Source organism: Penicillium concentricum (genome assembly GCF_028827145.1).
Source record: "Penicillium concentricum strain IBT 3081 chromosome Unknown utg000002l_segment0_segment0, whole genome shotgun sequence".
NCBI lineage: Eukaryota > Fungi > Ascomycota > Eurotiomycetes > Eurotiales > Aspergillaceae > Penicillium > Penicillium concentricum.
Window position 1 is genome coordinate 6,137,422 of NW_026622755.1, and position 20,380 is coordinate 6,157,801.

A 20,380-nucleotide genomic window follows, 5' to 3' on the forward strand; every position below is an offset into this window, starting at 1 on the left:
TCTTGTTTTGCCTTATTCTCCATACATTCTCTTATCCTACAGTGTCATTACCGTCTCCCGCGTGATCCCCAGACGTCCATTTTGGAAGAGACTACAGCATAGCTCGGATCCGTCACCGCATATTCCAAGACTCGCTATAAATATTGATACCCAGAGCATGAAGTGTCGGAATTTGTGAATATCCAGTACATAATGCGCTCTCCAGTCACCGGAGCCTTGTGGCTCTATGGACTCCTTTTGGCGACTAGGATTTCTGGAGTCTGCGGAGATACAAAACCGAATTTCATGAGCGTGCGAAAGAATGTAACAAAAGAGTATAAAAGTGAACGTGAGATACCGAAGGAGAAATACTTTCGTAAGTGCAATTCTTCCGTCGATCATGATCTACAGCCCCACGGCCTAGTTTATAAGGCCATGAACCATGGGGCTCTTATTGAATCTTAACTGACTCGTGCCAACCCCATAGATGAATCAGAGTATGTCGAGCATCTCCCTCCCTGTCGATAATACCGGAAATAATCAAAACTAACCCACAATACTCAGCTTCGGTCATCATTATGACGGCCGGTATGCTCGCTTATTCTTCCCTCCTAAACCCGATGTGCTAACGCTTCTCAGATACGCCAATGCTAGTCTCCCAGATACGAAAGTCATTCCATATCTCTCGGATCTAATCCAGACATATTTCACAACAATGAACGCAATCGGCGCAGAGACGTGGATCATGCATGGGACTCTCTTAGCCTGGTGGTGGAACCAGAAGGTGGGATTATGGATATCCCGAATTCTAAAGAGAAACAACCCACCTAATCAGTTATGTAGCTCTTCCCGTGGGATGACGATCTAGACGTGCAGATCTCGGAGCCAACGATTCATTTCTTGGCAGAGTACTATAATATGACCGAGCATCATTTTGACCTCCCCAACGTCGACGGTGGCCGTAAATACATGCTCGAGGTCAATCCCAATTATGTCGTCAAATCGGAGAGAGACACTTTGAATAAGATTGATGCCCGCTGGATTGATATGTCGTCCGGTCTTTTCATTGATATCACTGCTGTCCGCAGGGATCAGGCTGCGCGGCTGAATGGTCGTCCGGAAGCGCTAATGTGCAAGGATAAGCATAACTATGATGTGGGTTATCTGCTGGTGCTGTGTGTCTATTCTCGCTAACGGGTAATATAGGAGAGTGACATCTTCCCGCTGCGTGACAGTCTCTTCGAGGGTGTTCCGGTCAAAATCCCATACGCTTATACATATATCCTCGAAGAAGAGTATGGCCCAAGGGCACTCACTCGAACAAGCTTTTATGGGTAAGCCCTAAATTGTTTTATAATAGATGTTAGTTTGGTTGACTAACTCGTTTTAGTTACATCTTCAATGAACGGACCAGGATTTGGGAGTCCGCGACGTGAGTCCTATAGCTATCATATTTCACATGGATTGTTGACTGATTCTCTTTAGGCGTAAATCCAAGCGCTCCCTTTGAAGACGCTCGTGCAGTTACTTATACACATCCCTGTGCTCATTCGTGCCCACATACACGAAGTACGAGTAGACCACCGAGTGCGTTGCTTGCATACATGTTTTTTTTTTTTGCATATATTTGATATTTGAGCTGGACCTGATGATAGAGGCTGTACATATAATACTATCTAAGCATCTATGTATCTATTTATCTATTTATCTCCATGGGTCATGTATGTAATCGGAGCCAACGGAGATACCGGCCTTTGGCCTAAGGGACGGAGACTCCGCCGGAGCCCGAGCCCTAGAGGCTAACTAGACTGGTACTAAGCCCCGAGGTCATAGCGTTTAGAAATCCATGGGTTCAAAGGCTAGAATCGGCCAGTCACATGTCCGCATTCCATGGCCCCATCTTCCCGGCCCCAGTTCTCTTAGAGCTAAGGACTCCATGGAAAAGAACTCTTAGCAATCCTCGGCATCTCTCGCACGTGAGTTCATGAGAAGGGCGACGATTAGACCATACAGACCTTATGCATGTATTAGCTTCTCATTCTGCGTATATCTAGAAGAGTCGTTCTTACCAAGAACCTCAGCGAAGATGAGTATCAGAATCATGCCAACATACAGTTTGGCTGCTGAGCTGTTCCACGAACTCTGGCATCACCAACGATGCCAATAGCAAAACTAAAATCATGAGAAAAAGAATCAAATTATGCCTCGAGGCTCTGTTACGCAACTTACCCAGATGCTAAGCCGGCGAGGCCGACGGAGAGACCCGCACCAAGCTGGATCAAGCCGGTATATAAGAGCAGACTCTGCTTCAGATCATTTGCGATAAGAACGGAAACGACTAAGCCATAGATTCCGATAATACCAGCCATCACAACTGGAACTATGTCTATTAAACGTTTAGATTAGCGCCACATTCTTGAGTAATTAAAAATGACTCATCCTTCACGACAGCCTTGGAAATCCTTTCTACAAACTTTTCCGGAATTCGGAGGTAACATGCTCTTTACAATCAAATCGGGTCGCAAGACAGCCGTCGAGCAAACGCCAACGCCGGCCTTGGCAGTTCCGTAGGCAGCACCGAAGCAAGCAAAGACAATTGCGCAGACGCAGCCTATAGTGCCAAAAAAAAATGGCTAGAGATCTCAAAGTTAGCCACCTAAATCCTGGCGAGCTTAAACGTATAGAGGGGATGACCTTGTCACGTTCGAAGCAGCCAGGAGAAAGGGTAAACTTACCGCATAGACAGGACTAAGAGAAGAATTGGCGAGTATAGATCAAGCAGGACATTAGAAATGCAGAGAAACAGATCGTAATTGAAAGGGATCAGATGAAATGCCCGTCCACGAGCTTTATTTACCACAATTCTGAACCCATTTTGCTAATTGATTTTGGCTATCTAGCCGCTTGAGATGAACAGCTTAATAAACAAATGTTATGCAAGTAACTAAGACCCAAGGGTTGAGTGGTAAAATTGGAGATGGATTTTCCCAAGCCAAGTCTGCCCTTATATAGAAGGCAGGCGCTAGTCCGACCATACCTGCGTTCTAATTCCAATTTCCAAGAATTTAGGCATCTTTTATTTGACACACGCATATTGTAAAAGATACATTTAGAATATTGATGCTCCTTTGTATCTTTTTTATGTACGTATCATATAAATGATACCTAGATTCTGGAAATTGTATACTTTCAAATATATTGTTAGACCCCGTGAACGCGGGTGGGGCTGAGATTACTAACCTTGGAAACTTTGATATGGATATGCCGATGACGATTCTTGTTCTTTGGTCAGTCACTAAAAACAGGCCTCAAAGAATGTGAGAAGACCCGACTTGCTTGTCTCAGCACTATGTCGTTCCCTTCAGCTTCCCCAGAGCTGAATATCTCTCCTGTCAATAATTCTCGGAACTCCTCGCTACCTACGAATTTGACCGCTCCTCGCCACGTGGCTACGGAACCTCCGAGCTCGGCCTCTCGCAGCTGTGTGACCTGCCGCCGCAGGAAAGTCCGGTGCAATAAGAGGTCTCCGTGTTCGAATTGTACCAAATCCGGCATCGACTGTGTCTTTCCCCCTCCTGGCCGTGCCCCGCGGAAATCAAAGCGTCCACCGGACGCGGAGCTGCTTTCGCGGTTGCGTCGATTGGAAGGTGTCATTGATCATCTTAGGGGCAGTGGTAATACAGAGGCTGCATCGGCCTCAACTGGGGCGCCTTCTTCTACAACTGGATCTTCGACCGTTCGGAGCGAACACACTGCGCCCACGTCTGTTTCGACTGAGCCACCGAACCAGGCTGACAGGAGTGTCTGTCCCTTCGAGGAATCGGATCCGAAGAAACTTGCTCCCAATAAGTTTGAGAATGAATTTGGACGGTTGGTCATTGATGAAGGCCGAAGCCGATATGTCAGCAATCGGCTCTGGGCTAGTCTTGGGGACGAGGTAGATATCCCTCGTTTTCTTTTACTATTAATCTTCTTTGTACTGATATGTCTTAGATCGAGGAACTGCAAGATATCCTTGATCATTCATCGTCAGAGGAAGATGATACATCTTCACCGGAGTCTTCTCACTCGAGCTCCCATGACGGTTTCCTTTTTGGATTCTACTCACTTTCAGAGTCTCTTCGAGAGTTTCATCCCCCCATGTTCAAGGTCTCAATACTTTGGGATAAATATCGGGAAAATGTGGCTCCCTTGATCACCATCGTACACAGACCGACTGCCAAAAATCTGTTTGCCGAGGCAGCACGGAACCCAGATACTCTGGACAAAAATTCAGAGGCACTAGTATTTGCCATGTATCTTTGTAGCATTGTCAGCATGAAGCCGGATGAGTGCTTGTCCCAGTTTGGCGAAGACCGACATATTGCCGTCAAGCGGTACAGGTTTGCTACAGAGCAAGCGTTGGCGAAAGCTGGGTTCTTGAATACACAAAGCTTGGTCCTTTTGCAAGCCGCTGTCTTATTCTTGGTCTGCGTCCGACGAGAAGATGATAGCAGGTTTGTGTGGTCTATGACCTCAATCGTATTACGCCTTTCTCAGAGCTTAGGCTTACACCGGGATGGCACAAACTTCGCCCTGAAACCGTTCGAAACGGAGATGCGGCGACGATTATGGTGGCACATCTCGCTGTTGGATGTTCGCTCGTCTGAAGACCATGGGACGGACCCGCTCATTCACGAGAGCATGTATGATACTCGGCTGCCATTAAATGTCAATGACGATGACCTGTCACCCGACATGGAGACACCCCCGGAAGAGCGAGAAGGCTTCACGGATATTACATTCTGCCTCATTCGCTGTGAGATCACGAGCGCTTTGCGAAGAGCAAATTACGTGTGTCCCGGGCCCCAGGTTCGTTTACCTAACAGTCTACCGCCCATAGATCGTGCCGGGCGGATGATTCAAATTATCAGTGATCGATGTGAGCAACGGTATATCAGGCACTGTGATATGAACATCCCCGCGCAGTGGTGCGCCGCCACAGTCGGTCGTCTGATTCTTGCTAAATTGTGGTTGATCCTCCATCACCCAATGACCAGAAAAAACCGCGGAAGTAATGTCACACAAGCAACTCGAGAGAGCTTGTTTCTGACAGCAATTGAAGTCCTCGAGTTTAGCCACTTGCTTGAAGCTAATTCCAAGACCTCCAAATGGGGCTGGCTGTTCCGGACCAATATGCAATGGCACGGAATCGCATTCGTTCTGTCGGAGATATGCGTTCGACCAATTTGCCCTATTACAGATCGAGCTTGGAGCGCTGTCAGTGTGATCTACGCGGAATGGGCCGCGCAGGCCACACATAAGAAGGGCATGCTGTGGCGGCCGCTCGCGGCCTTGATGAAAAGAGCTGCTGCCACCCGATCCAAGCAGAGGCAAGAATTGCTATCCACTTTTGGACCTGTGCCCACCACACCAGAGCGCATTCAAAACACCCGCGATATTCACGCCCTTCCCCGGATCTATATGCCAATAGGGATGCTGAATTCGCCCTCGACAGATCCACCAGGCCCAACAGCACCCATTATATATGATGCAGACCAAAATATTGACCTCAGCAATGGACCATTGGGTGCTGTCCGAAACATGTTCCCTGGCACAAACATCCTAGCTACATCCAACGGTATATTCGATGCTCCACCAGCCCAGAATAATATCCCGGCACCCAGCTTGTCCGCAAGCCTGCCCCACACCTCAGCCATGAGCAATCCATTCTTGAATCAGACTCCTCTTCCCGATGCCGCCCAGCTCAGCTGGGAAGAATGGGACCAAGTTATGCGTGATTTCCAGATGGATATTGAAAATGACGATTCTCAGCCAAGCAACGCAGCTAATTTTACCGAATGGTTTGCTTAGCCTCTTTATAATGGAGGTTTCTTTTTCCTGGGGCTTTACCTATTAATGATGTGATGATTTATGGCGTTGAATACTGGATGATATCCCCCTCCCCTCACTGTTATTATACTCCTCTTCTCTCTTATGCATTATATCGGCGACGTTGTGTGGCAATACTGTATAACCAACATCAAACATAATGTGAAATTATAAATGCCATTTCAATCCATCTGTCAATGATTCTACCCTCAAACCATTCAACAAATAGAATATTCTTTATCACTTAATTGTATACTTCCAAATCCGGATCTACACCACCACGTGACCACAGTGATAACAAGCTCCAAGCTGGCATCAACCACCAACCCTCCACTCCGCCATTGTCCTCCAATCCACCGTCCTCGCGCCAATTTTCCAGGGATATCTCGATCCGTGCTATCTATAATACATCCAGTACCAATTACACATACCCAAACATCACCGATCCCCCAAATCCCAAAATCATGGCTCCCAAGCGCCACGCGGCCTCAACTACCTCCGCGGCACCCTCCACTCCTACGCCCGCACTCACAACACCAAAACTCTCCTCAGGCCCAGATACCCTCAAGCCCAATGCCTCAGTCGCTGAAATCGCTGGCCATGTCTGGCAGCAGTATGCATCCACAACACCGCAGCGGACACTCCTCCTAGATGCCTTCATGGCGTTCTTGGTTCTTGTTGGTGGACTGCAGTTCGTGTACTGTGTTCTAGCTGGAAACTACGTAAGTTGAAGCTCTGTCTGGCAAATGCTGTTTCGGTTCTTTTGTTCTTCTCCCTCTATTTCCCTGTTCTGGTCTTGTCTATACGGAGCGTGTGACTTGCAATTGGAAATCTATAGACCAAAGACTAACAATTTCCCTCCCATATAGCCCTTCAATGCCTTCCTCAGTGGCTTCGGTGCTGCTGTTGGTCAATTTGTTCTTACGGCGAGTCTGCGCATGCAAACTAGCGATAGCGGTACTGGTTCTGGATCGAAGCCGAGCTCTAAGGGGAAGAATGCGCGCTTTGCAGATGAGAGTGAAGATCAGGGGACTGGTATTTCACATGAGAGGTGAGTTTCTTGTCTTCTTCTTGTGATGTTCAACTTCATGATTGTTTTCCCCGGGGCTATGGGTACATATGCTGATCTCTAACTCTAGGGCCTTTGCCGATTACATCTTCGGAAGCTTGATCCTACACTTTTTCTGCGTCAACTTTATCAACTGAGCTGTGCTCGGCCGTCAAAGCCTCCATTCAATAACATGCTCCATCATCCTGTTTTCTGTCTGGGGTTGGTTCGTTTCGATCTCCGGATGGGGTGGGAATGCTGTCTCTTAGATATCCTTACGCGTTGGAACTTTTTTAGCCAATCCTTGTTCTGGTCCTCTACGCTTCGTATTTGATCGAGGTGAGAGATGTTGTTCATATCTGACCTATCTACTTACACAAGATTCACTTGTTGGACAAGAATATGCGATTCATATCACCCTAGTTCGGAGATAGCCCCGGTGTAGAGCAGACCATACTCAGAGATGAGATGGATGAGAACGCAATGGCGGGTATCTATTGAGCAAGATCCGTCTATGTAGATGGATTTAAAAGACGAAATGATGTTGTACAAACAGGGCACTCAAGTCCCCAATGGAGTTATGTTGCACCGCAAGACTAGAATGCACGTCCTCTCCGAGGCACCGTAGGCCTCTTAACCACACTGCTTCCAGCACCACTTCCACCGCCACTGGCTCCAGGCCGCGAGGAAGAAGAAGAAGACGAAGCAGTCAAACCGCCGACCTTGCGCCCTGGCTTGACAATAGGTTTACGCACGGCGGACTTTCCACCAACCTCGATCTCCGTTTTGCGGCGGACGGGGTTGCTGCGTTCCTGCTCGCGCAATTTATCAGCAGCATCGCGTTCACGATCAGCTGCCATCTGCTCTTCGATTTCCATGCGCTTATTAAACTCGATCTCGGTCACGCGGCGGTCGCGCTGCGAGTAGCCTTTTTCTTTGACAGAGTAGTATACACCACCGAGTTCGGCGAGCCACTAATAGAAATGAGTTAGTTGAGTACTAGATAGCATACAGGGGGAAATAGGGGAGTGGTAACTGACGTGGGGATCAACAGCTGTCACAACGGACATGTATTCCTTGGAAGTCAGCATCAACTCGTGGTAGACGACGAACTCGGGTACATAACCGAGACCGAAAAGGGCACTTGTGGGATGGAGCGCCATGGTCACGCTGGTGCGGAGGTTGATGTACTCGCCCATGCCCTTTTGTCGTGCGGCTTGGTGGTAGTAGCCCGAACATATGCACTTGCGGATGGTATCCCAGTCTGTGCCGCAACTGATAACGGGCATCTTTTGTTTATTCATAATGTCGAGAAGTTGATCGCGGACTTCCTGGGCGCGGCGGAGGGTTCTTGCGTTCAAGAAGTGCTTGGTACACCAGGCATCGGAAAAACCGTTGGTTTTCCATTGGATATAAACATTGAGAAGGGTCAAGTGGTCGGATTCTGGAACGACGAATTTCTCGCGAGCTGAATCGGCTTCCTCTTGTCGCTCTTTGGGACGATAAAAGACCATTGCAACCGAAAGCATTGCAACGATGGTTGTCATCTCCTCGCTGCACTCATATTCGTCGGAGGCCATTATTATGAGCTTGGCAAGAGGGGGATCCATGGGAAAGGGTGTCATGCGACGTCCTAGAGATGTAAGACCGCCCAGGTTATCTAGAGCACCCAGAGACCAGAGCTCGAAAAGAGAGGTTGTGATTGTCTCCTGTGGGGGAGGATCCATGAAGTCAAAATCCAAAAGGTCCTTCACGTTAAGGGATTTCAGTAAAAGAATAGTGTTTGAAAGACTGGTTCGCTGAATCTCAGGAATCGTTTGGATGTAAAGCTCATTCTTGTAGGCTGTCTCCGTGTATAGACGATAGGCTTTGCCTGGCCCAGTCCGTCCAGCACGCCCAGATCGCTGGTTTGCATTGGCCTGAGAAATTGGGGTTACCTGGAGAGAATCCATACCCACGCGCGGTTGGTACACTTTCAGCTTTGAGTATCCTGCATCCACAACGAACATGATACCATCGACCGTCAGACTTGTTTCGGCAATGTTCGTAGCCACGATTACTTTGCGCACGCCCGGAGCGGCCTTCTCGAAGATCTTTGCCTGTTGCTCGGCCGGCAATGAACTGTAGATGGGTAAGACGCTGAGTTTCGGCGGATCATTCAGCTGCTTCAGCCGTTCTTCGACCAGCTCGCAGGTTGCCTCAATATCTTCTTGTCCAGTCATGAAGACAAGAATATCACCAGCGCCCTGGGATACATGAATAGCCAAAATCTGCTTGACCGCGCTATCAACGTAATCCTCACAAGGTGTGCGCGAGTAGTGAAGATCAACAGGGAATGTTCTGCCAGGAATGACAAATTCTGCGGCACCGCCAAAGAAGCGCGCAAATCGGTCGGAGTTCATTGTTGCTGATGTCACGATCAATTTCAGATCCCTGCGCCGGGCCAGAACTTTTATGAGAAGACCCATCAAGACGTCAGTGTTTAGAGATCGTTCGTGTGCCTCGTCCATGATGATGCATGAGTATTTGTCGAGATCATTTTGAGTGAGACATTCTCGCAGTAATACACCATCCGTCATGTCTAGTATATAGATTAGCTATATGATCGCACCAAATCAGAAAGGTAAAAAACTCACATTTGATCACCGTCTCATCACTCGTACAATCTTCGAAACGGATAGCATATCCGACGAGTCCACCGAGTTCAACATCCATCTCCTCACTGACACGCTTCGCAACACTCATGGCGGCCACACGACGAGGCTGCGTGCATCCGATCATACCGAACTTAGAGTAGCCCTCTTCGTGTAAGAATTGAGTTAATTGAGTGGTCTTGCCAGATCCAGTCTCTCCGACGACAACCACAACTTGGTTATCACGGATGACTCTCATTAGATCTTCGCGCACCGCAAAGGCGGGCAGATATTCTCTCTGTTCACGCATGGTCTTATTGCTGCTGAAAGCGCTGGAGCCACCGCCTTTCTTCATATGTTTGGCAAATTTGTTTCCTCCTCCTTTGTAGGTCTCCTCGACAGGCATAGCGACTGCGCTATCTCCATCGTCATCTTTGACGCCCATGAAGTTCCCGAGGGCTGTGCCGGCCATATTTGTCGCCTCCTGTGCTTGCTTTTGTCGTTCACGCTGCTGTCGGCGCTCATTAACGACCCTGCTTCCTTTCCGACTGAATACCGCCATGTCACTCTGCGGATCCCGAACAGCGGATATTGGATCCAGCTGCTTCGTGAAGATCGTGCGGCCATCGAGGAAAGGCGGCCGGAGGTCGTGGACGAGCAAATGCACTCGAGTCGCCTCTTCATCTTCGGGCATGAAGTCGCCCTCGTGATCTCTTCGTTGTGCTACACCGGAGGTGAGCATTCGATTGGTCTCCCAGTTGTCAATGTCTCTCCGTTTTGCGTCGCGTAGGCCTGGAGGGAGATGTCCAAAGCCCTTATGCTTTTTGGCCGGAGGGCCCATATCGTTGCGAGACATGTCGTTCGGCCGGGCTTAAAAGCCTAGTTTCAGACTTGGGTTATTCGCAATGTACGACCCGGTCTAGTCTGCGTGAGGTTGAGTTTATCAAGACGAGAGTCCCGCCCAAGGCGAACCTCTTTCCTATCTACTGGCTAGCGCGACCTTACCGCCCTTTATTGCCAGAAGAAAGCCACCGCTCTGGCAGTCAGTTTCTACCCAAATAGTCTTCCAAGACAATATTAGCAGGACTTAGCTTCTATTTCTCAAGTAGCTAGCTTCTTGGAAGCCTTGCCAACCCAAAGCAATCTTGCCTTTAGATTGTAGAGTAGAGTGGTGTAGTCAAGTTGATCACCGCTCACTATCGTAATCAAACATTGCAAACTGCGATATCAGTCACGTGGTTTGTAATTTACTTCATGAAGCGCATGTAATTTGTAGTATGGAGCTAAATCAACAATTAATTCGAATATCCTGGAATTGATTTGAGAATTTATGTAGAAATAAGTGGGATTCAGAGCTAAATTCACTTATGTATGGGGTGTAAGGTGCATCAAAAGTTCTATAGTAGTGGCCTCCGCCAGCGCCAAAAAGCAATCGCCCCGCATCGTCATCTCAATTTCTCGAGCTTCCTCGTGCCGACCATACCGTGTCAAACAGCCATCATGTCTAGCCAGAAACAGATTGACCCCAAGAGGCAGCAAGGTACGCTTATCCTATTGTCCCTACAACCCCTAAGAATTCACGAAAGCTGATGCAAACCCCTCGATCCAGAGCTTCAGTACCAATACACCAACTTCAAGAACACCCTCCAGCAATTAGCACAAAAGATTGGTGATATTGAGCAGGAGGCAGAAGAGCACAAGTGAGTCACCACCAGGGGTACGCGCTGTCCCAGCATAGTGGGATCTTGTTGGGGTTGAATCGGGGGCTACGACACGAGCACAACCAACAACCAGCGATGTCTTAGCGAATATGAATAATGCTAACATATATCTTTTTTTAGACTTGTGATTGAAACCCTCGACCCTCTCGCTGCAGACCGCAAATGTTTCCGCATGGTGAATGGCGTCTTAGTTGAGCGCACTGTCCAAGATGTTCTTCCTACACTCAAGACCAACTCGGATGGGTTGAAGCAAGTATTGGAGGACATGCTCAAGCAGTATAAGTCAAAGCAGAGTGAACTAGATACCTGGAAGGTAAGCGCATTTCCTGTTTCATGGCTATTCCTCGGCCTGAAACCGTATGGGGACTTGATACGGGCAGTGCTGACCTTAATCTCCCCTTTGCAGAAGAAGAACAACATCCAGGTTGTGCAGCCTTAGTGGCATTCCTTTTCTCTGTATACTTTCAATTTACGTGTTCCCGGGTGCTATCTGAGTGCAAGCGCACCGGCGTTACTGGGAACGGAAAAAGACTAGACATAATGCAGCGTTGATTTGTGCTTTGGTGTCAAACTTGCAAGATGAGCTCCTTATCATAGTAAAAAAAAATATACCCATAAGTTATGAATCGTGGAAGTCTCAGCTGGGGGTCTCGGACCTCAGTAATGTCATGAGATGGCAAGTTCTTAAGATTGCATATATCAGCCTAAGCTAGGTTGAAGAAAAGCCGTAATGGATGCCTAATTTAAGTCCTCTGTCTGGTCACTTTAAGACTTGTAAAAAATTAGACATGTGTGTATGTACATCGATGTAGGTATTTACGCATACTTGAGGATGCAAGCCATGATGCCTGACTTGGCACCAAATGACCAAGGCATTGTATTATGTTGGGTCATGAAGAACCTAACTTTTGAAGATGGAGGTGCGATGTCAAATGCAATATCAAAAGAAGAGATATGGATCTCTAGGGTCGAATATGTTTTTATACCAGCTTCTATAGATCTGTGACGTTAGTTATAGTCGCACCAACGAGTACGTCATTACGTCGATGGGTACAGTTTTTTTTGGTTTTGATTGATTTAATTGAAATAAAAGTTGAAAGTAAAAAAGTAAATGAATAAAAGGGTATTACTATCTGTTGAAAGCAATATATGTAGGTACTGAATCACATCCTTTAAGGCCTCCAGGGTCCTAGCGGAGAAGGTAAAGGTAGCCTTCTCAATGATTGCCTCATCTTTGTCTTCCAGCTGATTTCAATTAATGTTTTACTCTCCAAAAGTTGACCTTCCATAAGTATTGACGTTGGTGACCAAAGTGACAGGCGCTGGATCTACTACTTCTGGTTCGCCAATTAACCTCCCCAGATCCTCATTCCACCTTAAATTTAGTTCAATCAGAGACGAATCAGAATACAAATATCTACATCTCCTCTAAATCCCGATTTGGTAAGTTGGGCTCTTTCCAATCTGTGACCCACCTTTCCCGAGGTCCGGGCACACTGCGCGTTGCATTTCAGCTTCACTGGTCCAAATTCAGCCCTGACTTTTTTGAGGTGCATATTTGATGGTATAGGTACGTGATCGCGTGCCATACTGAAGTTGAACCCCTGTCTTTAGAGGTACCCCCATACCATTTCCGAGGCAAGAGGCTAATTGGTCCCGTTGCGCGCGTCACAACAGAGCTACTCTGCATTATCACCAACTCCCCTGGGCTGACGCCATATCATAAGGCTGTGAAAGTTCGTACCCAGTTAATACTCTGTCTACTTTTGGCGCCGATTCTGCGCCTGAAAGGCGATCGCGCATGATCTGACGTGGTCTGACAACAGAACACGCGAAACACAAGCATTGACGCCTAAGCCGAGGATCCACCGCGTATTCCAAACCACTCATAACCATGTCGAACTCTCCTTCGAAGGACCCTGAACTTGATCCCGAAGCGCAATCGGGAGAAGAACAAGAGCACATGGACAAGGACCATCACGACGTGCAGGGACATCAGGGCGAGTTCGAGGTGAAGGAGCAAGATCGGTGGCTTCCGATTGCAAATGGTATGTTGCATCTTGCATTTGGTCTTTTGTTCCGATTTGCGCGTACCTTGCCTTTGGAGTGTTTCCCCCTCATTGGTCTAAACTCTACAAAGTTCCCAGTTCTTTTCATCTCAAGTCTATACAAGATATCTTTTCCTGATGCTTTTATCGGTCGCATCGCTCATATATCCCAACTTCTCGTTACCCCTCATTTTGAGATCACGCCAAACAATGTCTCATGTTAACATCTTATTTAGTGGCTCGTATTATGAAGTTGGCCCTGCCTGAAAATGCAAAGATTGCGAAAGAAGCCAAGGAATGCATGCAGGAATGTGTGAGCGAGTTCATCTCATTCATCACAAGTGAAGGTGAGTCTGGTTCTTGCTCCAAGTTACGAGATATATACTAATCAGCCGCTTACGCAGCCTCGGAGAAATGTCAACAGGAGAAGCGCAAGACAGTCAATGGCGAAGACATCCTATTCGCCATGACATCGCTTGGATTTGAGAACTACGCCGAAGCCCTCAAGATCTACCTATCCAAGTATCGCGAGGTAGAGTCACCTGAGCCCCAGAATGAACCCCAGGATTCTTTCCCAGAGTGCCCGGACCAAGCATCGAGAGGTTGTTAGCTCCAGTATACTAACTCGACCCCAGACTCAATCTGCCCGTGGCGAAAACCAAAGGCCTCCCAGCGCTGGCTATGGAGCCGGGGGACCCGTCGGTGGCCCCGGTGGACCTCCAGCTCGTCCCACAGGATTCCCTGATGCCGAAGGTGCAAACCCCATGATGAACCCCAACCTTGACCCATCCGAGCAAGACGCCTCCGCCTACGGCTATCCCTCCATGGTCGGTCAGCCTCACAACGGTGCGGGCGGCGAGTCATACTAAGGTACGATGTGAAGGAGTTGGCGGAGGGATACCCGATTTCGATACAGGACGCATGTCCTCAATACCACTGACTTGGCAGATCCAATCAAAGCGTATATAAAGGCATCTTCTGCTTCTTTCTTTGGTGTTCATCTGCAACGGTCTCTCGGCTGATCGATGTGCTCGCGGGAGTATCTAGAGGGGTTTAACGGCATGGCTTTTTTTCGTTTGTTTTCGGCAGATTAGGACTTTCATCGGGGTTTTTACTTTTGATTTCGGAGTTTCGTGGCGAATTATAGGAATAAGGACATCTGTATCTACGACAGTGTGAGGTGCAGGACTAAGACTGAGTCTACAATCTGTTCATTCCAATGTTGGAGTAAATGCAATATTCTGCCCTACGTGTTTTTATTTTGTAAGATCTTGATATTCTCGTATTCAGCCAAGGTGCAAATGCAGAGGCGCCTGAGACCGAAGTTCAGCGGGGCTCCATAGCTGTTCCACCTCGCGGGGCATCAGAGAGCGCTCCTTCAATTCAATTCACCCAGCATATTCAAGGCTCTGTCCATTTAACAACCTGGTATACTTATTTTCCACCTGCACAAATTATCTTGCATCGTGAGATTTTGATAGAATCAGCTTTCAACCTTGGAACCTCAAGATTCTTGAATTATTACGTCATTGGAGAAGCTGAGAATCACCTCACACATTCAAGATGAGCAGCAACAGGATCCTTCGCGTTGGAATAATTGGGTAAGAAGCCATTGCCAAAGATCTCTGTACAATGATACTAATATTTCACCCAGTTGCGGCGAAATAACCCAAGTTGCCCATATTCCAACTCTTGGGTTCCTCTCAGATTACTTCCAGGTCACCTACCTCTGTGATGTCTCCGACAATGCGCTGGAGCACTGTGCCAAAAAGGTTATCGGGGGCACCCCCAAGACAACCCGCAAAGCAGAGGAGCTCTGCGCCTCACCGGACGTGGACATCGTCATGATAGCCAACAGCGACGCTTTCCACGTCCCGCACGCGCTACTGGGCCTAAAACACGACAAAGTCGTCTTCATCGAGAAACCCATGGCTCTGTCTCTACAAGACGCGGACCAGCTCATCGAGCTCGAGAAGCAAACATCCGGAAAGGTGATGGTGGGATATATGCGGCGGTATGCGAGTGGGTTCATCGACGCCGTCAAGGAAATAGGGAGCTTTGATCAAGTGTGCTATGCGCGCGTGCGAGATATCGTCGGCCCGAACTCTGATTTTGTTGGTCAGTCCGGCACGTTTCCTAAGGTTTTCTCTGATTATAGAGCGGAGGATTCGAAGGAATTGTCGAGTAGGACGAATGAGTTCCTTGAACAGGCTTTGACGAGGGAATTGGGAATTCCGGTTACGTCTGATACTGCTGCTCAGTGGAGGAATTTGGGAAGTCTTGGGTCGCATGATCTTAGTGCGATGAGAGAGGCTCTTGGTATGCCGACGGCTGTGCTTGGTGCTTCTTTGTGCTCTGCGAATGGACCGCCGTTCTGGAGGTGAGTTGTGAATTCTATCTCTGTGGTTCGTGGCGATATGTTGATTTCTTTTCCTCCAGTGCCCTCTTCCAATATCCTTCTTTTGCTGTGTCTTATGAGTCTGGGATTGATGATGTCCCCCGCTTCGACGCATCGATTGAAGTCTTTGGTGGGAATAAGACTGTCAAAATCTGCTTTGACTCGCCTTATGTTAAGGGCTTGCCTACCACTATGCACATTCGTGAGAAGTTGGAAGATGGCTCATTCCGGGAGTCTGTGGTTCGGAAGACTTATGAGGATGCTTATACTTTGGAAATGAAGGAGCTATATGCATTTGTTGTTGAGGGTAAGCCTGCTAAAACCACCTCAGAGGATGCTAGGAAGGACCTTGAGATCTTCGGTATGATTATGAAGGCAGGTTTAGAAGGACAGGCTAGACTTAACAAGGTTGTTCCAAAGTAGTCATTCTGTGTACATAATTTCATGTAGAAGCATTATCATGGAAGAATATCAGAATTAAATTAAAATCAAAAGATTATCGCCTGGTAGCTTGAGATGAAACGGCACTCAATCTGAGACCAAATGCCCGTTTATCCATGCATACATACTGGGCAGTGCCATTTCTCATATAGAGCGAACATATAAAACTGAGCTCAGAAGTACCTATCCCCATTTATATCCATCATATCCATCGGTACTGTTGGCATTTTATCAGGTGGCTTTCCCCCAATGACCTTCTGGGCCATACTGTGTAGGAATGCTAGGCCACACATCTACGCCGTCTAAAATTGCAAGTCTACAAGTTTGGTTAATATATTTTGTAAATAATATCAAGATACTGGTGACTTACGCCATCCCTCCAGTGAGGTGCGGATCGATGTGACAGTGGAGGAAGAAGGCCTGGCTGGTTAGTGAAAACTAGGGGAGGTTTTATACATGAATTGATATCTTACCCCGGGATTTTGCACTATCAAATACATGTTAGCTTCTTGGTTTTCAAAAAAAAAAAAGGGGAAAGGAGAGGAGAAACTGAGTGGAAGACTTACCATGATAGCGAACTGCCAACCAGCTTGGACCTAGCAAGGCGGGAAGTGTTGTGAAGGTATCTATCTCATCCGTAAGTTCAACACTAGAACAATTACAAGGAAAGCTCAGTGTGTCATACCTCTCATTGGAGGGTCAACCAGGTTAAACATCTCTGGGATTTCCTGTTGAGCCTCTGCGACAGAAGTCCACTTGAACTCGCCCATGCCGGCACCCTAAGCACGCAAATCAGAATCCATACAATAAAGTTTATACTCGTAGGGTGTGTTCAAAGTAACTCACGAGAATATAAACTATGTTTGAGTGCTTGTGAATCGGATGACCAGGTTGGAGAGTCGATGCGTTGCCAAATGCCGCAAAAACGATGTCTACCCAGGTATCGTTTTTCGTAGCTATAACCAGGTCACTGTCTTCGTATGACTGAGGGTCCCATAGCATCGGCTTCTCTGACTCCAGAGAGAGACCATACGAATGGTCCCCATTGAGGGACCATTTCCAAGCTTTTTCAATGCGGCCAATAGTGAGCAGGTATGTTTGATCCGCTTCTTCGCTAGGTCGACTTGGGAAAAGTGGCTTAATCTTATTTTCGTCAAAGACAACAACATCTGTACTCATGCTGTTTCCGCCATAGTTGATTGAGGGTTTGCCCACGACGGAGGGGTCACCGGTGACATAGGAGAGAGTGCCGTATCCGGCAACCTTCTGATTGAGTCCTGCATTAGCTGCTGTAATCAGGTAGTTGCCTGGAGTGTTATTCAACTGAACTAGAACGGAGTAGCGACCGCCGTTACTGAGTGTCAGTGCCTAGCAAAGGATTTTTCGTCAGTGCAATGCTCATAACTTTGCATAGTATAAAGTGAGACGGATAGTATCGTACATCAACCTTCGTGGGTATAATATATCGACCATCGATCTCATATACCCAAAGAGAATGGTTGTTGATAGAGACTGTATTGATTAGCGAACAGGCTTAGCTTGCTCCGCTTGGAATCTAGCAAAGTACAACAATAAGCATACCTGTTGGGATGGAGATCGATGCCGAACCGATGAGATTGAGGCTTATCCAGCCTTTCCGATGATCAACTTTGATCACTTCATCCATAGATTCTGTGGGACTACATTGATCAAACATGGATGGTGGGATTGCGGTGTAGTTATGCTGAGAAAAAGTTGTTTGAGCATAGGTATTTCCAACTGGAAGACATCTTAAGTTGAACTCAGCGTCAGCTCTCTGATCAGCACTTCGAGAGTTATAACATACCCTTTTGCTGTGTAGTTCATGCCCTGGAGCAGGGGGACCAATGGGGCAGGAGTCAACGATGTCAAATAGGCAGAGTCGACGCAGCGCACTCTACCTTTGCCATTGATCAAGATAGAATCCACACATCTAGAATTGTTATGAGCCCATTTTCTCACAATGCCTCTGTAAAACTTACAATGTATCAAGGTTTGCAGAAACTGCAATATCCCGGAGCTCTTCCGATGTATTGTGAAACCAATCGGAAATCATCAGCAATTTGGGGTCGCGGATGGCATTGTTGATTTCAAAATGTGCCCGTGTGTCATTTGATACCATACTAGCCAGGTTTGCGGCAATGTCTCGTGGTCTGGGTCATAAGTACTCAGTTGCCTGCGCGAATAGGTAGGGTTTCGATGCGGATAGGTATGAGCTAACCTGATATAAATCGGCCCATACAGGCCATCCATTATTTGGCCCGCGCAATGCGAATGATACCTTTAAAATGTAAACAAACTAAAACTCATTACTAGGAAGATCCACTTACCAGTATGTTCCGTATTGCGTAGCAGTGAATTTGGAAACGAATCTTCCGCCAGGGGCAATAAGCCTCTGCGAGACTCCTGGCACGCCATCTGACCATGATGTTCCTTGTTGCCTATTTTTTTTTGTCTTAGTGGTGGGCCAGGTTATTCTTCCCAGAAGACTCACTCAATGCCATGCCAATGCATCGTGGTGTTAAATGGCAGGAAATTGTTCACTGTCACCTCCACATTGTCACCCTCGTCAAAGATGAGCGAGGGCCCAGGGAACTGGCCATTAATCAAGGCTTGTTGACGCTCAACTCCATCGGGTGCCTTAGTGTCCCAAGTTAAGTTGAGCTCGAACTTTTTCGTCGGGCGAGGTGGAACAACATATAAAGCAGCACCAAGTCCGACGAAGCAAAATAAAATAGACGGCTTCATATCTATCGGGTTGGGGACCCTTGACGCTGCACACACATAAAAAGTAATGGTCAGGACCGAAGCTACAAGGAATATCCGGAGTACATTCAAGTGTTAACGACCTATACAAGGGAGGTGTGGAATTTTTAAGTACTACAATATACTTCAGCCGCAGTGCGGTGGATGATGCAGGGGGATGTTCGCAAGTTTAATACGGAGTAGAACAGTTCAGTTAATCCATGATCCTTCGCCTGTGTAAGTATGTACCCGTACATACTACGTATCTCTTCCCGTATTTATTTATGCAGATCACTGCGTTGTCCAGGGGTAATTGGCCAAGAGTGAGAAGCCCGGTAAACCGGGCAGGGCGTTCAGCCTTGGTTGCTCATTTTTGGGAATAGCCTGGGCCCATCATTGTCTCGAGACCCTTAGCTAAGGTCTGGAACTTTCTTTTTGGTTTATACCACATACCAAAGTCTTCGGTTGAGGGAACCTCATCAAGAGTTGAATAAATGCTTCCTTCGCAATTAGAGCAAACAAGGGATACGGTGTACGGAGTATATTGTCACGGATCGATCGAATTATTTCCGAATTATTGAGATCTCGAATCCCAAATCAAACCTTAGCCAGGAGCTGAGTTGGCATCAAGTAGTCCGTGCGGCGTAAAAAGAAAGCGCATCTATTGATTGCTAAACACTCCGTACATAATACTATCGGATGCGAAGGTTTCACTCGGCATTGGCCCCTTTAAATTCCTGAGATTTCATCCCAACGGTCAATGGTAAATTTCATGAAATTATAAGGCAGTGGAGCCAATATACTCCGTACGAGTCTCGCAGATCTTCCGTTCAAGTTAGGGCACATAGACGGAGTAGGTGGCGCACCAATAGGTGACAGAACCCGCTCTATGTAGTTAGCTGTATAGGTATATTGTTTATCACGTGACATGTACGGAGTAACTAACTAAATGGAATGGATTCTTCATTTTCCTTATATTATTCCTTCGGGTATGAGTTGCTGTCGATTCTCTCTTTTTTTGGTCTTGGTATGTATAAATAAGTACTATGAATAATAGATAGGAACCTGAATGTTTAAAGGGACAACTCTGTTATCGAAAGGAAGACGTCCTATATATATATATATATACCCTTTACAGCTAGCAAATGGACCATGTATATTTATTGACACTGCCGTTTTGTATGGTAAATTAGTCTTGCTTCTAAGCGAAAAGCAACTTAATACGAGGTCCCCCTCCGTATAACATACTCTGTAGGCCCCAATATAAAACCTTATATAAGGAGAAGTATAATTGACCGCAAGAAGAGTCTAGAATAAAATCTTTAGAATAGTCCTAGGTACAGCCACATTTATGAATATGACCATACACACTTAAAAGGAAACCACCAAGTTTTAGTTATACGGATAACATCTACCTACCCTACCTACTACCTACCTACTACACCTAAGAATAAAATATTATAATGCTTTAAAAAAAA

General features: G+C 47.0%; 9 protein-coding genes across 9 annotated transcripts; 6 read left to right on the forward strand and 3 right to left on the reverse strand.

Moving 5' to 3' along the window:
- Window positions 1–192: 192 nt before the first annotated feature.
- N7517_006026 (uncharacterized protein) lies at window positions 193–1,489 on the forward strand (the record flags this gene model as incomplete). The annotated part of the gene is made up of 8 exons (XM_056723756.1): window positions 193–402; window positions 467–480; window positions 544–567; window positions 619–763; window positions 823–1,134; window positions 1,186–1,313; window positions 1,370–1,411; window positions 1,465–1,489. The coding sequence occupies 8 exons, from the start codon at window positions 193–195 to the stop codon at window positions 1,487–1,489; spliced, it is 900 nt and encodes a 299-aa protein (XP_056580006.1).
- A 440-nt stretch (window positions 1,490–1,929) lies between these two features.
- N7517_006027 (H(+)-transporting V0 sector ATPase subunit c) lies at window positions 1,930–2,348 on the reverse strand (the record flags this gene model as incomplete). Its single annotated transcript, XM_056723757.1, has 3 exons — window positions 1,930–1,994; window positions 2,093–2,151; window positions 2,209–2,348. 3 exons carry the CDS (start codon window positions 2,346–2,348, stop codon window positions 1,930–1,932), a joined length of 264 nt encoding a protein of 87 aa, XP_056580007.1.
- A 980-nt stretch (window positions 2,349–3,328) lies between these two features.
- Window positions 3,329–5,832, forward strand: N7517_006028 (putative C6 transcription factor; the record flags this gene model as incomplete). The annotated part of the gene is made up of 2 exons (XM_056723758.1): window positions 3,329–3,916; window positions 3,973–5,832. The coding sequence occupies 2 exons, from the start codon at window positions 3,329–3,331 to the stop codon at window positions 5,830–5,832; spliced, it is 2,448 nt and encodes an 815-aa protein (XP_056580008.1).
- A 482-nt stretch (window positions 5,833–6,314) lies between these two features.
- On the forward strand, window positions 6,315–7,056 carry N7517_006029 (putative oligosaccharyl transferase subunit Dad1; the record flags this gene model as incomplete). Its single annotated transcript, XM_056723759.1, has 3 exons — window positions 6,315–6,572; window positions 6,720–6,901; window positions 6,990–7,056. 3 exons carry the CDS (start codon window positions 6,315–6,317, stop codon window positions 7,054–7,056), a joined length of 507 nt encoding a protein of 168 aa, XP_056580009.1.
- A 438-nt stretch (window positions 7,057–7,494) lies between these two features.
- N7517_006030 (putative mRNA splicing factor RNA helicase (Prp16)) lies at window positions 7,495–10,387 on the reverse strand (the record flags this gene model as incomplete). Its single annotated transcript, XM_056723760.1, has 3 exons — window positions 7,495–7,872; window positions 7,939–9,479; window positions 9,535–10,387. The coding sequence occupies 3 exons, from the start codon at window positions 10,385–10,387 to the stop codon at window positions 7,495–7,497; spliced, it is 2,772 nt and encodes a 923-aa protein (XP_056580010.1).
- A 644-nt stretch (window positions 10,388–11,031) lies between these two features.
- On the forward strand, window positions 11,032–11,691 carry N7517_006031 (putative prefoldin subunit 2; the record flags this gene model as incomplete). Its single annotated transcript, XM_056723761.1, has 4 exons — window positions 11,032–11,071; window positions 11,141–11,231; window positions 11,373–11,565; window positions 11,659–11,691. 4 exons carry the CDS (start codon window positions 11,032–11,034, stop codon window positions 11,689–11,691), a joined length of 357 nt encoding a protein of 118 aa, XP_056580011.1.
- A 1,455-nt stretch (window positions 11,692–13,146) lies between these two features.
- N7517_006032 (nuclear transcription factor Y subunit beta) lies at window positions 13,147–14,169 on the forward strand (the record flags this gene model as incomplete). Its single annotated transcript, XM_056723762.1, has 4 exons — window positions 13,147–13,300; window positions 13,537–13,647; window positions 13,705–13,832; window positions 13,936–14,169. 4 exons carry the CDS (start codon window positions 13,147–13,149, stop codon window positions 14,167–14,169), a joined length of 627 nt encoding a protein of 208 aa, XP_056580012.1.
- A 694-nt stretch (window positions 14,170–14,863) lies between these two features.
- On the forward strand, window positions 14,864–16,121 carry N7517_006033 (Gfo/Idh/MocA family protein; the record flags this gene model as incomplete). The annotated part of the gene is made up of 3 exons (XM_056723763.1): window positions 14,864–14,901; window positions 14,955–15,680; window positions 15,740–16,121. The coding sequence occupies 3 exons, from the start codon at window positions 14,864–14,866 to the stop codon at window positions 16,119–16,121; spliced, it is 1,146 nt and encodes a 381-aa protein (XP_056580013.1).
- Window positions 16,122–16,370: 249 nt separating this feature from the next.
- N7517_006034 (Multicopper oxidase type 2) lies at window positions 16,371–18,905 on the reverse strand (the record flags this gene model as incomplete). Its single annotated transcript, XM_056723764.1, has 13 exons — window positions 16,371–16,455; window positions 16,510–16,559; window positions 16,613–16,626; window positions 16,706–16,765; window positions 16,825–16,918; window positions 16,986–17,507; window positions 17,581–17,651; window positions 17,721–17,908; window positions 17,965–18,090; window positions 18,140–18,310; window positions 18,379–18,438; window positions 18,488–18,598; window positions 18,652–18,905. The coding sequence occupies 13 exons, from the start codon at window positions 18,903–18,905 to the stop codon at window positions 16,371–16,373; spliced, it is 1,806 nt and encodes a 601-aa protein (XP_056580014.1).
- Between the last annotated feature and the right edge of the window lie 1,475 nt (window positions 18,906–20,380).